We start from the raw sequence: 16,638 nt of genomic DNA on the forward strand, positions 1-16,638 counted from the left end.
AAAAAGTAACATCTAAATTGTGTTGGGTGATTTGCCAGGGAGCTCTAATGCAGTATTGAGGATGGGTATCTTGCCATGTACTCCTTTCTGGCTTTAAATGGACAATGTGTGCAATATGCAGGGGTCTGTAATGTAATTCAGGTGGTCTGGCTTCCATACTCCTAGCTTTGCACTAACTTTGTATGTCCTTGGGTAAGATCATCAACTTTTCTGTGCCTCAGTTTCTTCAAATGCAATGGGTGCAACTTGGAATGGGTGTTCTTGCCCTTCCTTTCAGGCTCCACAGAGGGGATAGTAGGGAATGCACTGTGCACAACAGTGGACAAGTGTCTGACTAACCCAATGCCACTCTCAGCCCGTTCTCCCCTGCCTGTCTCTACTCTGCAAGAAGAAGCTGGAAATGCCCAATACCCTCATCTCAGCTTCCTATGGAGCTAAGGAGTGGCCAATTTACCATGTTCTGGCTAAAGAGACACAAAGGGAAGTCTACTGAGGTGCTTCTAGAAAACTAGCTTTCCTGATGAAAGAAACAGGCACGAGAGAGAGAGAGAGAGAGAGCTCACAGGAGCTGCCTCTTTCTCACCCTCCTCTTTCAATGCAGACTTCATGCCTGGACCCACGGGGAAGTGTGGTAGCTTTATACTGGGTCAACTCAGCTGAGCAGGATCTGTTCTTCAGAATTCTGCATGGTTTCAAGGTTAGCATTAGCCATAAGAGAAGTGCTGTATGTGATGCAGAGGGCAGTGGCAAAGCAGCAGCTATGGTTTTCATGCTCTGAAGGACAATGCAAGGGCTCCAGGCACAGTGGTGTCTCTAGTACATTGTCACTCATCTGCTGGCTCACCTTGCTGGTGGGTCTCCTCCTTCAGCTTCTCCGTGTCCTAAGCCAAATGCATGTGCAGCCCCATGAAGGATGCCAGCTTCTTCTGCAGTATGCCTGTTACCAAGGTCAGAGGTAGTGAGGGACACACACAAATCCAGTCTGTCTTAGAGGATTCTAGTTTTTCATGAATTCCAGTTAGCCCCTGCAGGTTCCAAGCCTATACTTGCTTTTATCCAGGTCTAGCTTTCTACCCTGACTGCCATTCTGTCTGACCTATGGTGACTTCACATTCAACACTAGAATCAAAGACTGCAAACAGCTTTGAACAGACTTCTCAATGAGCTCCCACAATCATGTAAGGTCTGATGCCTCATTCTCCAATAGAACTTCTGTGATGATGGAAATGTTTTGTATATGAGCTGCCCAACGATAGCCACTAGTCACATGCATGTGGCTATCAAGCACTTGAAGTGTACCTAGTGCAACCGAGAAACTACATTTTTACTCTCAGTTCATTTTAATTCATTTACATTGCCACATGTAGCTAGTGGCTACTATGTTGAACAGCACAGATCTGGTGCCTAACAATAAATCTGTCATTCTTCATCACTTATAGTGGTTCTTTTTCTCTGGTTGAATCCTGACTGGTGACTACATGGGGAAAGAACATGTAGACTGAAAGCCATAGGTATGCTAGGAACGAAGGGCTGGAGAACAGAAGGAGGTGGGTCCTGAGAGGCCCACCTACCTGTGACTGCTGAACTCCTTATTTGAGAAAAATAGACTCCCTGTGAACTTGTCCTTTGGGAGCGCCATCTCCATTCCAATTCCCAGACCAAGTATCAAGGTGAGCTAACATATTCATGGCGAGCAAGCAGGCTGTGGTAAGATGTATTCTTCAACAGGTAATTTTTTCTTTCTTCCACCGTGACGACTTTTTCCCCTTGCCTGTTCCCTATGCAGATCCTTCCACCTCCCAGTCTTCCTCCCGTCCCCAAGTGACTATGACCTTCCTCACAGGATAGAATTACCCCTTTTCGACCATCAAATTGGATTTTGTTGTTGTTGTTTTAAACACCAGCCCATTTTCAGGAGTCTGCAACTGTGACACGTTTGTCAGCCCTAGTTTCTATAACTGGCCACTTAGTAATACACTTTACCAGGAATGGGTCTTTCCAAATGTGCTCTGCACAGTTAACATGAAAAGATTAATCCTGAGCAACATTTTCTCTCAGGGCCGATCTTGAGTGCAGAGCCGCCGTGCGGTGCTTTCCAGCTGTGTTCACAAACACAATTCCACACATCAGGAACATTTCTCTTTTTTCTTTTCATTCTTGCTTGCTTGCTGAAACGAGTGGTTAGCCGTTCTGGTGTTGACACAGAAAAAGGCAAAATGCTGGCAACCGAATCAAAGCCGACAATGCAACAGGCAGCTCAGCGGCGCGCCTGGTTCGGTTCCTCACATCCACCAGGCGTACTTTCAACTTCCTCCCAATTTTGGTCCCGGCCCCTTGGCTTATCTTCCTGAGAATGTTAAAAGAAAAGAAAAAAGAAAAAGAACACTGATCTTACTGCAAGCTGTCTTTAGGGTCTGTTGTTCCCTTCTTATGCACACGGCCGGGACTGGTCCTCCTAACTTCTCCATTGTCTGGTGAGTCACTCTTGCTTTCCCGTTTTCGCCTTCCGTGAATTCTGCGCACACCCCACAAGTGCCCCGCTCTCGCTCCCAGCGCTCCGCCTGGGCTCAACGCTTCCTAGCCGTGCGGCTTCCAGCACCCACTCCCCAGGGTTTGGGTGGGAGCGGGGCCACAGCGCAGCTCCAGCCCAGCGCCCGCGGGGCCGGGCCGGGCCGGCGTTCGGGGTCGGGGCCGTCTCCTCCCCTCTCCCCGCTGAGGACCTCGCAGTGAACTCTCAGTGCCCCCACGGGGCGGGACGCGCGCGTCCCACCTCTGGGGCAGCTTGCGGGCGCTAGCCCTGGGGACGGTGACTCCGCTTCTGAGTCCGTCCCCAGGCGGGTGCGGAGTGGTGGCGGCCGCCCCCTGGGCGCGGGGCCGCGGCCGAGAGGAGCCCGGATCGGCAGAGGAGCCCTGAGCGCCGCCCGGATGCTGCAGCCTAGTGGCCTCTCCCGGAGCGACGCGAGCCCTGGGGCCGAGCCTGCCCTGGGCGCGCTGGGGGCCGGAAGGGGGCTCTGGACTTGGATCCCTCCCCCTTTCCCTCTGCGTGCGGGAGCGCTCTCAGACCCTCCTCCTCCCAGGTACGAGCCGGGAGAGGAGGGCGCCGCTCTCCTGCCGGCGCTCCACCATGGGCAATATCTCCAATGACTCCTGGCCCGAGGACTGCGGGTCCCGGCAGTGGCTCCCCTCCGGCGAAAGCCCGGCCATCAGCTCGGTGATGTTCTCGGCCGGGGTGCTGGGGAACCTCATCGCTCTGGCGCTGCTGGCGCGCCGCTGGCGGGGGGACGCGGGACGCAGCGCGGGACGCGGGAACTCGGTCTCCTTGTTCCACGTGCTGGTGACAGAGCTGGTGTTCACCGACCTGCTTGGGACCTGCCTCATCAGCCCGGTGGTGCTGGCTTCCTACGCTCGGAACCAGACCCTGGTGGCTCTGGCGCCTGAGAGCCGTGCGTGCACCTACTTCGCCTTCGCCATGACCTTCTTCAGCCTGGCCACGATGCTCATGCTCTTCGCCATGGCCCTGGAGCGCTACCTGTCCATCGGGCACCCCTACTTCTACCAGCGTCGTGTCACGCGCCGCAGCGGCCTGGCAGTGCTGCCCACCATCTACGCCGTCTCCCTACTCTTTTGCTCGCTGCCGTTGCTGAACTACGGGCAGTACGTCCAGTACTGCCCCGGGACGTGGTGCTTCATCGAGCACGGCCAGACTACGTACCTGCAGTTGTATGCCACCCTGCTGCTCCTCCTCATCGTCGCGGTGCTCGCCTGCAACTTCAGCGTCATCCTCAACCTCATCCGCATGCACCGTCGGAGCAGGAGAAGCCGCTGCGGGCCCTCCTTGGGCAGCTGCCGGGACGCCCCTGGGGCCCGCAGGAGAGGGGAAAGGCTGTCCATGGCGGAGGAGACAGACCACCTCATTCTCCTGGCTATTATGACCATCACCTTTGCTGTGTGCTCCTTGCCTTTCACAGTAAGTTAAGGCACTTGGTTTCCATAGCCCGGCTCTGGGCAGCCTTCTGACTCACTTTTGCGACTTGTAAGAATAGGTCCTAGGGAGGCCTAGAGCCTTCTCCTCTGGCTTCTCACCTTTACCCCACTTCCCTGATCCCCTAACCCGCTGACTCTATGCTATAGTGTTTCTTACACCTAGTACAGTCCCCTGAAAGGGAGCCTTGACCCTCCACTAAGCCAGCCCAGACCACTGTCAGAGGGTTAAAAGCCACCCCCACCCCCACCCCAGCCTTGCTAGCCTGGCTCAGTGCCTGTGGAGGAGGCAGCCCCCTCCACCTTTGGATGGGTATCAGTTACAACCTGACTTCCCTGAGCTTCAGGTCACCTTCCTGTACCTCCTACCCATGGGTCTGTGTTCTCTGTGCTTTGACTTCTGTTTCTCCCAACACACAATGTGGTGGCCAACCCACAGCATTCCAGCTGCCATTGAGAAGGGTCCCTGTTGATAAAGTCAGAGCATTCATTACTTGTCATAAAAGTTCAGCAAACAGTTCACAAGTTTCCCAGTTTACCTATTGGGGATGTAACTCTTTCTGGCCGTGAAAAAACGTGGACCTCATAATATGTCCATAATGCTAATTAAAGGCAAAGTTGGTTGCTTGGAGAAACCCCTCGCTAAGCTTTTGCAGTTCCTCTAAAGAAGGCATTTGTACCCTCTTACAAAGTATTCTTTTCATATCACTGTCAGAAATATCTACAGGGGTTCTTCAGTTTAGAGTCATACGCTTTATGAGCACAAAGCCACACACAGGAATGGCTGGTCCATCTCAGGGTTGGGAGAGTTAGGCATGTACAGCATGTGCCATGACCCAGCAGGCCAGAGGCTGCCTGGGGAACTGAAGATGGGTGCCTAGGTTCAGGGATGGGTGCTGGCCTGGTTTGGTGCAGGCTTAGCAGTCAGCTCTATAATGCTGTGAGTTTGAGTCTCCTCTGGTGGAACAGGTAGCAGAGCCCGGAATGTGTCTGAGCATGCACTGGCCTCATACTGGAAGCTGGGGACTGGGAGTTTCACAGCGCCACTTCCCAGTCTTCAAAAGAACAAGGCTGAGGGGCGCCTGGGTGGCTCAGTTGGTTAAGGCCCCGACTTCATCTCAGGTCATGATCTCATGGTTTGTGGGCTCGAGCCCCACATCAGTCTCTGTGCTGACATCTCAAAGCCTGCTTCAGATTCTGTGTCTCCCTCTCTCTCTGCCCCTTCTCCGCTTGTGCTCTATGTCTCTCTCCCTCTCTCTCAAATATATATATGTATTTGTTTTAAGTTTAAAAAAAAGAACAAGGTTGACCCTGAAGGATGTAAGCAGTTGGCCATAACTCCCTCCTGGCACCATCTTGGAGAAAAGAAGAGATGGATAGTGCCTACCAATAGCAGGTCTGACCTGTAGAAGCTAGAGAAGTGACTTTATCATACTTCCCGCCTCCATCACTGCTTTTGATTACTTGCATATACTCATCCTCCAGGGTGGAAAAGGACGCCTTGCCCCCTAAATTAACTTGGATTCATAGCTATGTTCTCTTCTCTCTGGTCCCCATTGTCCTCACACTTCTACCCCATTCTCTGTTGGGGCAGAAACTGGTCTGAATCAATAAGTTACACAAAGGTGCCCTCTTCTGAAATGAAGTAGGACCACGAGAGGCCACATCTTCCATTCCACCCTGAACCAGGGAGTTTGTGCAACAGAAAGGCTGTGATATAGACACTGACATGGCTTCTATGCGTTTCTTTTGTTTTACTAGTAGAAATGTTTGGTGGCATAATAGGAATTAAATCACCTTTTTTTTGGGGGGGGGGGTCAGGACTAATATGCAGAACATGTGTCTTTGAGAGAAAGAATGTCTAGTTCCACTAAGCAACTTTGAATACAACTCAGAGGGCATAAACCCTTTCTGATGTGGGCAGTGTTGGTCTTGGCCTGGTGCGAATTGGGAGGTCAGTTCTTGGAGTTTCCTCTGTGATCTTTGAGTGCATATATATATAAAAATACCCCTTCCCAGCCAATTAAATACCTTGGGAATGGGCTCAGAGGGGACCACAAGCTTGTGAAAAGGATTGTTATTCCCTAAGCCCTTTAGAGGAAGACAGCAGGAGGAAAAGGTCTCTCCTCTGATCATGACTAATCCACTGCATACAAACAGTATAAAAGATAAAAGCAGTGATTTTCAACAGGTTCCCGTTTTCAAATAAATTTGCCTTTTATCATGAGATCTCGGTTATTGCTGTATGTTGATTTTCAAGCCCTCTGTGTATACATACACATATTCATATGAAAATTTATTTTCCCCCTTTATTTACTATTAAGCCAGAGACTGCTCCAGAGTTGCTGGATGCAAGGGGCTTAGAGCCTAGAAGTCCGGTTAGAAGGAGTGGGGAGTAGGAGATTCACTTTGAAGCTGTGTTTTTATTTAGATCGCCTGTTTATGGGTTGGGGACACCAGATGAGGATTATGAGGGCACTTTATGATAGTGGCATTGATACTATCAGCAAATATTATCCAGGTTTGCTTCTGCATGTATGCATGGCAAAGATTCCCAAAGAACAGGGAAAAAGCCTAGAGTGAACATAATCAGAAAGTCAGACACTGATTCTCACCTTGGGGCTAACATGACAAGTTATGCAGATGAAGTGTAGGTAACTCACTAGGCCCCAAACAGGTATTTGAACTGTACCTTAAATGGGAAGTATCAAGTCGTCTTTTTTTTTCTTCTAATTTTATTTTATTTTTGAGAGAAAGAGAGAAACTGGGAGAGGAGCAGAGGGAGAGGAATGGGAGAGAATCTCAAGCAGGAGCCATGCTCAGCATGGAACCTGACTCAGAGCTCTATCCCACGACCTGAGATCATGACCTGAGTGAGCCAAGCCCAAGTCAAGAGTTGGTGCTCAACTGATTGAGCCACCCAGGTGCCCCTCAAGCCATCTTTGAATAAGGAAATTTACATTGACCACTCACTAATTTGCTTTGTCAATAGATTATTGGTGCTTGTTAGAACCTTTCATTTATTTACATAGCACTTGAAACCTTATGAAATGCTGCAGTATCCTGATTTAAGTTATTTCATGGAGAGCTTATCTGATGATTTAAAAATCACAGCTACTGTTTGGTGCATACATTCTGTTATTTCAGAATGCTTGCCATGGGCCCTGGGGGGCACCTTCTGCTCATGTCCTTTTTGTCTACTTGGCCCACACGAAAATTGTGGTCAGAAATGGCCTACACCAATCTCCCATACAAGGCAGGAATCATTTCCACGCATCCTAACCGGGACAAGGCAAAGACCTGTGATTGCGTTCAGAAGTTCTCCTGTTCCTCTAACAGAACACATGCAGTCCAATAGAAATACACTTGTGCCACATATGGAATTTGTAATGTTCTATTAGCCAAATAACAAAAAGTAAAGAGAAATGGTAAAAATTCATCAATTTTATTTAACCCCAAATATCCAAAATATTATCACTTCAAAATGTAACCAATGTAAAGCGATTATGAATGAGCTATCCCAACTAACTGTCTTCCTTGTGTCCCCAGAAAGTACTAGCAATCTACTCTATCTCTACTCCTTCCTCGGGATAACAGAGCTGCTTTCTGTGTCCCTCAAAAGCGTACCACACCACTCCACTGGCCCAGTAAAGAGGAGATTTGACAGCTGTGTATCCAGTGGGGCACCAGCCTCTTCCAGCATGCCAGGAGGGAGGGGAGTGGGGAATTTAGGAAACCTGGAACTATTTATGTCAGCCATTGTCCCAAGGTGTAGGCAGGTTAGAATTACTGCTTGCTCCGAGAACATGAGTCTAGGACTTCCAAAGGTTGGAAGTGGAACTAGCAAAATGTAAAATGCCCAGCACCCTGTAATGAAGTCAAGCTCAACCCTCAAATATCATTATTATCAACATCAAAATGGCTAACCTTTTGAGTGCTAATTTTTACATACCTAACTTATTATCTTCACAGCAACCTGTAAAATAGATAGTATTATTGTTCCCATTTTACAGATGAGGCAAATACCTTACCCTGGGTCCGACAGCTAGGGAGTGTTGGAACTGGGGTTCACAGCCGGGCAGTTGAAGCACAGAGCCTGTCCTCTTAGCCACAGTACTAGCAGAGAGAAAGTACTCATTTCAGGGGTTGCATATGAGAAGATTCATCCAACTTTTCACAAAAGAATGGTATGGACGTTATAAATATCTGGACCGCTTTGTCTCAATTCCAACTTGTTCACTTTAAAAATAAAAGGCAAAGACCTTTTTCTGCATGCCAGATCAAGGCGCTGGGGCCAAGTGTGCGGTTTCTTTTTTCTTCTCCACAGTCCTATGAATTAAAAGGCTGAGATGGAGATTTAAGGAGACTGGCTAATATAAATGTTGGTCTAAATTAAGAAATAATCAGATTACCCCTCACATAAAATCTTCTGTTGGTACACATAAAACATTTCTTACGTGATAAAAAAAAAAAAAACAAAACAAACATGGTATTTTCAGGAAATGACATTATTTTGGCTGTCCAATATGAAATCATGCATGGGACCAACAACATATTCCAAACTGTTTATGTACTAAAGGGATAGTGTATAAATTAATGAATTCCTCCTTATGTTGATCAGCTGTTGTCATCATTTCACAGAGATAAATAGAAACTTTCTTCCTGAAATGGAACAGAACACAGAAAATATATCAGACCTCCAATCTTGCCTCAGATAATGTTTGTATTTTAATTTCCAGCCCACATCAAGCCACTCAGTCCCTACATTCCCAATAGCTGTGGATAACTGCTGGTCATTTTAAACTGCTTTCCACTTGCCATTAGAATATATTATTCAGTTCTGAAGTTTCAAAAGTGAACCGTTGGCTCATTCTAAAATAATGTCTTCATCTTTTAGAAATTCTTTAGGGCTATAATTTCTAGGCAGTCTGATTAGTGGAAATATGGTCTTCAAAATACAGAGCAAACTCAAGTAAACAGTACTGGAGTTTTCTGTTCATTCCTGGAACTCTTTATGTAAAATGTAACATGAATGGGGGTTGTAAAACATACGAAATTTGTCAATTACGTATGTGCAAAATATCACAATGCTAGTAAGGATGAAAGAATCTCAGAACTCTTCATGCATAACCACAATGAATTTGTTTGGTAATATTTTAAGTTCTATCCATGAACAGCTGGAAATCCCTTTATCATTTATGCATCACCAACGATGTGTTTGGGGATTAGTGAAATCATTTTAAGACATGTGACCTTTTAAGAGAATGTTCCTTTAGGGGTGTCTGGGTGGCTCAGTTGGTGAAGCATCCGACTTCGGCTCAGGTCATGATCTCACGGTTTGTGAGTTTGAGCCCCGCATCCGGCTCTGTGCTGACAGCTCAGAGCCTGGAGCCTGCTTCGGATTCTGTCTCTCCCTCTCTCTTGGCCCCTACCCTGCTCACATTCTGTCTCTCTCTTTCTCTCTCTCTCAAAAATAATAAACATTAAAAAAATTATTTTAAAAGAGAATGTTCCTCTAAAGTAATGTTTTTTGACACCTCTTCCTTCACCATTATAAAATGGTGGTTGTGAATAAAGACACAATTACACTGAATTTTTAAAATTTAGACAGCAAGAGCCATAGTTCTTCTCCCAAAAGAAAAGCTGCACATTATGTCTACACCCTTTAAGTTAGTCATCACTGCTCTTTCAGATAATTGAGGCCAGGCCCTCACTTTATAGAAAAACAGCTTTAGGGATGGTGTATTTCTTTTTTGGCATGTCAAGAGTCCATCACAGTATTAAGTGAAAAAAAAAAAAAAAAAAAAAGAATGGAATGGCATAGCATAGAATAGAATAGAAATGGTGAGGGACTCATCTCCCCACAGTGTTCAGGAGGACAGCAAGTCTCTTTCCACCAAGGCTTAAGACCCAGTTAATCTGCAACTTGGTCGGCTCGGTTTCCGTGGCTTCTCCTGTCCTCTATTTTGTGGTTTCTGACCACCATTCCCCTCCCTTATCTTGAGCTCACATCCACTGTGCCTCAGTTTATATGGCCAAGATACACCAAGCTTCATTTTTCTCAGAATAATCTGCTGCCTAAAATTGCCCCCTCTAACGGAACACTAGGCTTAAGTCTTCTGCAGTTAGGACATATGGGTGATGGGAAGGGCCGGGGATAGGGAAAGTGCATGCGGGGAGGGCCAGAACTTCCCCTAGACCAGGGTTCTTCTTGCACAACACGGGCAGCACATGGATCACTTTCAAATCATTTGCAAAATCTTGTGTTTATAGGAGTTCGGGGTAGATGTTCCACAGTGTCTGTCCTTTTCTCAAAGAGTTAAGGGCCAGCACCCTGGAATGTGCAGGCCCAGAGCTCCAAACTTTAGCATGAACTCTCTTTTGGGTCCAGTCCCGGGATCACCTGAAGCACAAGGCAGGGAACACTCTTTAGTACTGGAGCCATATCCCTGCCCCAGTCTTCCTAGGGAAATAGGCTCCCGTCCCCTCTACCACAAAGCACCTATGGTTTGGGGGAAGGGATTTCTTTAAAACATCATATGCCTGGAAAATAACGTCCCCCAAAAAATTCTGTGTTTAAAAAAAGTTTTTGGAGTATAGTGGACACCAAAAGTTTTTTAAAGAATGGATTATACAAAACCATAGGCAGGATACCCTAATGTCTTTCACAAGGCAGGTAAACTTATGACAGTCTCTGCCTGCAGTTTAACTGTAAAAAGTGTGAAGGGGGAAAAAAAAAAGCCCCAAAGAAAGACAAGTAGCTACTTAGCTATAGCTGTGGTTTTTAACTATATAGACAGGAGCAGCGATACCCACAAACCTTTGTAACACTTTTGCAAACAAGCCTCTTACAAACCCCTAACCGGTTAGCTGTGAACTTCACGTGAGCCTTTGTATCACAGGCTGTTTACGGAGAAGGTGGCAGACTGTGTAGTGGCTAAAAGGAGGGTTTTGGTCCCACTGCTTGAGTGTGGCTCCTCCATGATTTCCCTACTTCCCTGGAGGGTGACTTGGGGCATGGTAACTAATCTACTAGGCCTTGATTTCCTCCTCACTAAAACAGGAATAATAATATTTTGCAAGTTTGTGTAAGGATTAAACAGAATGAGACTTACAAATTGCTTAGCCCCATGCCTGGCACACATAAGTCTTCAGTAAATATTAACTGCTATCCACATAGGGTTCAATTTCCAAAGGAAAATCAGATTGTATAGTAATGATCACAAACTGAATTCTGGAAGCTAACGTCATTTGTTTGACTGATGGGTCTTTTGTTGTTAAGTGTGATAAATGAATAATTTTCAGCTGTTTCAGGGGTTGGGTAAAGGTTCTAAAACAGTGATTCCCAGCCTTGGTTGCATGTTAGAATCATCTGGGGTTGGGGGGGGGCGGTTAAAAAACCTGAGGGATACCCATGTTACAGCCCAGATTAATTAAATCAGAGTCTCTGGGGGTGGGAGCAAGCCATCAGAGTAGTCTTAACACAGTCCTCAGGTGATTTCAGTGAACAACCAAATAAAGTTCGCATTTGCCCCCAAATTCTGAAACCACGATGGAGTTGCATTAACAGTAGAAAAGTAGCCCAGAATCACAGTACCCAGTCAGAGCCAAGAGGAAACTTTCCATGAGAGGCTGAAAGTGTTCTAAAGAAGATAAATCTAGGGGCACCTGGGTGGCTCAGTCGGTTAAGCGTCCGACTTCGGCTCAGGTCATGATCTAGTGGTCCGTGGGTTCGAGCCCCGCATCGGGCTCTGTGCTGACAGCTCAGAGCCTGGAGCCTGTTTCAGATTCTGTGTCTCCCTCTTTCTCTGACCCTCCCCTGTTCATGCTCTCTCTCTGTCTCAAAAATAAATAAATGTTAAAAAAAAAAAAAGATAAATCTAAAGAACACTAATTTTGATCCATACCACCTTGTAAGTACCAAATCAAACTCTATATTCTTAGCAAAGCCCTGTAGAGAGAGCCTCTATCCTAAGGAATCAAAACTCAACTTGACTCGTTTAGATTGTTCATAGCAAATTTGTTAGTCAGGTGTGCAAAAACACGTATAAATTCTATCAGCCTTGGAAGCTGATTTCAGAGTAGCACTGAAACGTTATTAATTGATATATCCAATGTGTCAGCCTTTCATTAAAATCTAGGATCGGCTGGAGGGAGAAGGAAATGTGGAGTTATTGTTTAACGGGTACAGGGTTTCAGTTTGGGGTGATGAAGAAAAGGTTCTGGAGATGGATGGTGGCGATGGTTGCTATTCTGTGTTCTTTTACGTGATGGCCAGTCCGGTGCAGCCACAAGAGGAGCACAGGAAAGGCTCAGGAAAATAAGTTGTATCATACAGCAAACACTGCACAACACCAGAGCCGCAAGGAAGGTACTAGAGTAGATCGGGAGGCAGAAGGAGCAGGAGCCGAGGACAGCCTGGGCCTCTCCAGAGGAATATTGCCCCTGGGATACAGGACCACGTGGAGGGGCTCAGGCTTGGTTACTTTGCATATCAAAGGACAGCTCCTGGGTGAGCCGTGGGCTGTCTCTGAAGAATGGCTAGCCCTGGGGCACCTGGGTGGCTTAGTCAGTTAAGGGTCCAACTCTGGATTTCAGCTCAAGTCCTGATTTCATAGTTAGTGAGATCGAGCCCTGCATCACTCTGTGCTGACAGTGTGGAGCCTGCTTGGGATTCTCTCTCTCCCTCTCCCTCTCCCCCTCCCTCACTTCCTCCCTCCCTCCCTCCCTCCCTCTGTCCCTGTCTCTCTCTCTCTCTCTCTCTTTTTCCCAAAATACATAAATAAACATTAAAAAAAAAAAAAAAAAAAAGAATGGCTAGCCCTGGGGAGAGGCAATCTCTTCCCAACCAGAAAGGTTTTAAAATGTCAAAACATCTTGATATACAGAAAATAAAAAAACATAAACAACATAGTTGCACAACAATATAAATGTACTTAATGCCACTGATTTTACACTTGAACATGGTTAAAATGGTAGATTTTTATGCTATGTATATTTTACAATTAAAGACAAACCTAGGATCCACAACATCAAAAATGGTGAGCTCTGGGCAAGAGACGAGGACCATGGGGGTGGGGGGTTGGGGGTGGGGGAAGGAAATGGTGAGGTAAAAAAAGATAAAACTTATATCATGAACTTCAGGATCCCTAAAGTATGTCACTTTTCCCAGTGTAAAAGAAGAAATTATCTCCTCCAAAATCTTGGTCACCTCATGAAATACAAATTTTAGCATTTCTAAAAATTGCCCAGTATGATGGATGAAAGGGAAAGGAAACAAATAGTACAGAATTGCTTCATTCTCTAAAACCATTTTTCATTTCTCATTGCTCTCTATTGCTCTCTAATGAGATCAGGAACTATGATACAGGTCATTCCCCACTGAAAACCTGACTCATCTTCATGTGTGACACTAGAGTGCTGAGCCCTGTCTACACTGCCCGCTATGGCTAGCCAGCTCAGGGTCATCGTATGCTTTGGCCAAACTAGATCATAAGTTCAGCTATATACTTTTTCTATGACAGAATGTCAGTTGTACGTGTGTGTGTTAACTAATATATTTTAATCTACTAGACTTTTGTACACCATTATCTTGAAATTCTAATCTTCAAAATTGCTCCTTGGATATACCATATAAGTACTGTTTATTTCTCATCCAAAATAGTTTGGCTGACAAGAAAAGTATTGCTCTGTTGCATATTCCCACCTAACTTTCCTTTTCTCTGTATAATCAGGGAAATCCACCATCAATTCTTCTTTTTCCTTGCTCATCTGCCAAGTCTTTCCTCCATTCCCTATTCCAAGATTCTCTGTCATAAACACCTCTGGCTGCCAAACCTTCCTGCTCTTGTCCTAACATAAGCAACCCAAAGATGACTACTCTTCTCCATCCCTGCAATTTGCTTTGTATATCCAATTGCCAGATGCCTGCAGAGTAAGTACCAGGAGGAAAGGAAAAAAAAACATTCCTTTTTCTGGCAAAGGAGCCTGGAGGAAAGAAGTCGCAGCTCTCTAACTCACAGGCTCCCCCTGGTAAGAAAGTCCCTATAACATTATAAAGAACTGGTTTTAAAGTCGGGTGTGATTTCCCTTTGTTTTCCTCTTTTCAGTAAGCCATGTGGGAGTGTTTGATCTTCATGGAGCATGTACTGTTCCATTCCTTTGAATCTGACCAGAACTTGCATTGATCCCCAAATATGTGAGGAATCAGATGGGAATTGGTATACCAGTTTGAAAACATTGGTCAATGGGCCAGCCAATGTGTCAGCTTTCCAGTATTTAGGAGGTTGTTCTAAGAGCATTTGTTCTAAGATAGGCTATAGCCATGAATGTAGCACATGGCTGAGCACTCTCCTCACTGTCAAGGAAGTTGGAATGTTTGTCCCAACTCTGCCAACTAACCAGCCCTTGGGGACTTGGGAAAGTCACCTGACTTCTCTGCACTTTGGTGTCCTCACCGAAGGAGATAATGACAACTAACATTGTGGGGTACTTACTGGGTGAGCACTGTTTTACATAGCTTGCACATATTACTTCTGGTCATCCTCCCAAAAAACCCAAGAAGTAAGTACTGTTTTCATTATCACCCATTTTACAGATGTAAAAACTGAGGCACAAAGATATGTTTTCTTACCAACGATCCCAAAGCTATCTATGGACCCAGGATTCAAGGCCAGGCAGTCCCATGTCCAGAACCCATGCTCTGGGTGACTTCTCTCCCTGAATTGTGATAATTAAGTCAGATTAAGTGTTTGGATATAAATGTAACATATTGTTACTAACTTTCCTGAAGTTCACGTCCTCATCTGTCAGAAAGAGACAATGCTTACATTTCAGAGTTTTTTGTCAAGAATAAACATGGAAGAATGAGATTCTGCTACCTATCTTTTACCACTACTGGCGCACACACACACACACACACACACACACATTCTTAAATCTTAAGAAATTGCACGTCGTCTAATCCCATCCACTGCTACAACATAAAACTAATATAATTTTTCCTTTTTGCTTCTTACAGATTTTTGCATACATGAATGAAACCTCTTCCCGAAAAGAAAAGTGGGACCTCCAAGCTCTTAGATTTTTATCCATCAATTCAATAATTGACCCTTGGGTCTTTGCCATCCTTCGGCCTCCTGTTCTGAGACTAATGCGTTCAGTCCTGTGTTGTCGGGTTTCATTAAGAACACAAGATGCAGCACAGACTTCCTGTTCTATACAGTCAAATGCCAGTAAATAGATTGACCTTTGTGGACAGTAGTTAAGAAGTGCTTAGTTAGCCAGCATCTGGAAGATCATTTTGAAATGGCTCCTTGGAGAAATGAAAAAAGTTAGTTTATAAACAAAGTGAAGCTACCCTAATAAAACAGAGTAAACAAACGTTTCAGCAGCAGTTTGTGCTACAGAGGTGCTGACAAGGCACTTCACAGAAGGTGTCAGGAGAATACATAAAAGCTGCCCTCGATGAGCATGTTACATGGCCTTTGAGAAAAAACCAACTGCATTTAGGATCCGGTTGCCTTTTGATTTAAGCTTTCCTGTTGAATGAGAGCATATGTGGTTTTGTAATTTGTTTAAAACCCTAAGTAGTTACTGTGTGTTCGATTTCAATCATCTATGCTACTGCCGCTGTAAACATACGGTGCACAGTCAGGCCAGAGAAAACTTCACATGTATTCTCTACGAAGTCCATACGAGGAAGCAACCACGCCTGGTGTCTTGTGATTGCTTAAGAAACCCTTTGTTTGGCCAGTGAATTTGGAAATCACAGGCACTTTGTAGTGTCGTATTTGTGCACGTGGGAGGACTCCCTCGTCACTACAGTATTATGCGTGGAAGAGTAAGTAAGCTCAGCTGGTTAACGTCACCTTCTCACTACTCCTCCGGAAGCTGGGTGTCAAAGTATCGGGTTATTTATTTTATAATGTCCGTTGTGCCGACAGTAATGAAGAACACTTTCGGAATTTTCCTCTCAACAAGAAATAATAGGCTATTGAGCGAGTTAATTCTGGTTAATATTCTTCATTCTATTTCCAGGGAGAGGCTATGGGGCTATGTCTGCAACCAAGTATTAGAATTAAGAATGGAAAAATCTGATCAATTCTCAGTAAACCCTGAAACTCTTCTAAGGCTCATGCTGAGGCTGTGACTAACATCTACTTTATAAGGTGACTGTTGTAGCAAAACTCATGCATCTAAGTTTTTATCCAGGAAACATGGTTTGACTCATACTATATAGGAAATAATGCAACAGTGAGTCATATCTTAATATGTTTCTAAATCTAAATGTTTGCCACGGTATAAAAATATACCGGCATTAAAATATTTCAGCAAATTTGCACTGCTTAATCATCTTAGTTCCTGCATAAACTCATCTGAAATGTCACAAAAATAAACTATGAAACAAAAATTTAGAAATGGAAGAGTGTTGAGTTCCCCAAATAACAGTTTATAGAGTAGATATATTTTTTAGTGAGATAAAAGTGGAAAAATTATATTTATTTTGGCAAGTTTTTAGAAGTATGGTTTCATTGTAATTTAAATGTTAAAATAGTCAGTATAGTACTTGGTATTCGAGTCTTTTTTTTCCTTACAGCATGATCTTCAGAATAGTAGAAACACCTTATTTATTTATTTATTTTGCAGTGTGTTATT

General features: G+C 45.0%; 2 protein-coding genes across 2 annotated transcripts in view; both read left to right on the plus strand.

Moving 5' to 3' along the window:
- PTGDR (prostaglandin D2 receptor) overlaps positions 1-15,081 on the plus strand; it is a 59,310-nt gene extending 44,229 nt beyond the window's left edge. Inside the window, exon 3 of the mRNA XM_042989700.1 lies at positions 15,002-15,081. The gene's annotated coding sequence lies outside the window, so the exon portion shown is untranslated. The remainder of the gene's footprint in view (positions 1-15,001) is intronic.
- Positions 2,810-16,416, plus strand: PTGER2 (prostaglandin E receptor 2). The gene is made up of 2 exons (XM_007099338.3): positions 2,810-3,967; positions 15,002-16,416. Exons 1-2 carry the CDS (start codon positions 3,125-3,127, stop codon positions 15,221-15,223), a joined length of 1,065 nt encoding a protein of 354 aa, XP_007099400.2. The 5' UTR covers positions 2,810-3,124; the 3' UTR covers positions 15,224-16,416.
- Positions 16,417-16,638: the final 222 nt, after the last annotated feature.

The sequence above is a fragment of the Panthera tigris genome, chromosome B3 (genome assembly GCF_018350195.1).
Source record: "Panthera tigris isolate Pti1 chromosome B3, P.tigris_Pti1_mat1.1, whole genome shotgun sequence".
Taxonomy (NCBI): domain Eukaryota; kingdom Metazoa; phylum Chordata; class Mammalia; order Carnivora; family Felidae; genus Panthera; species Panthera tigris.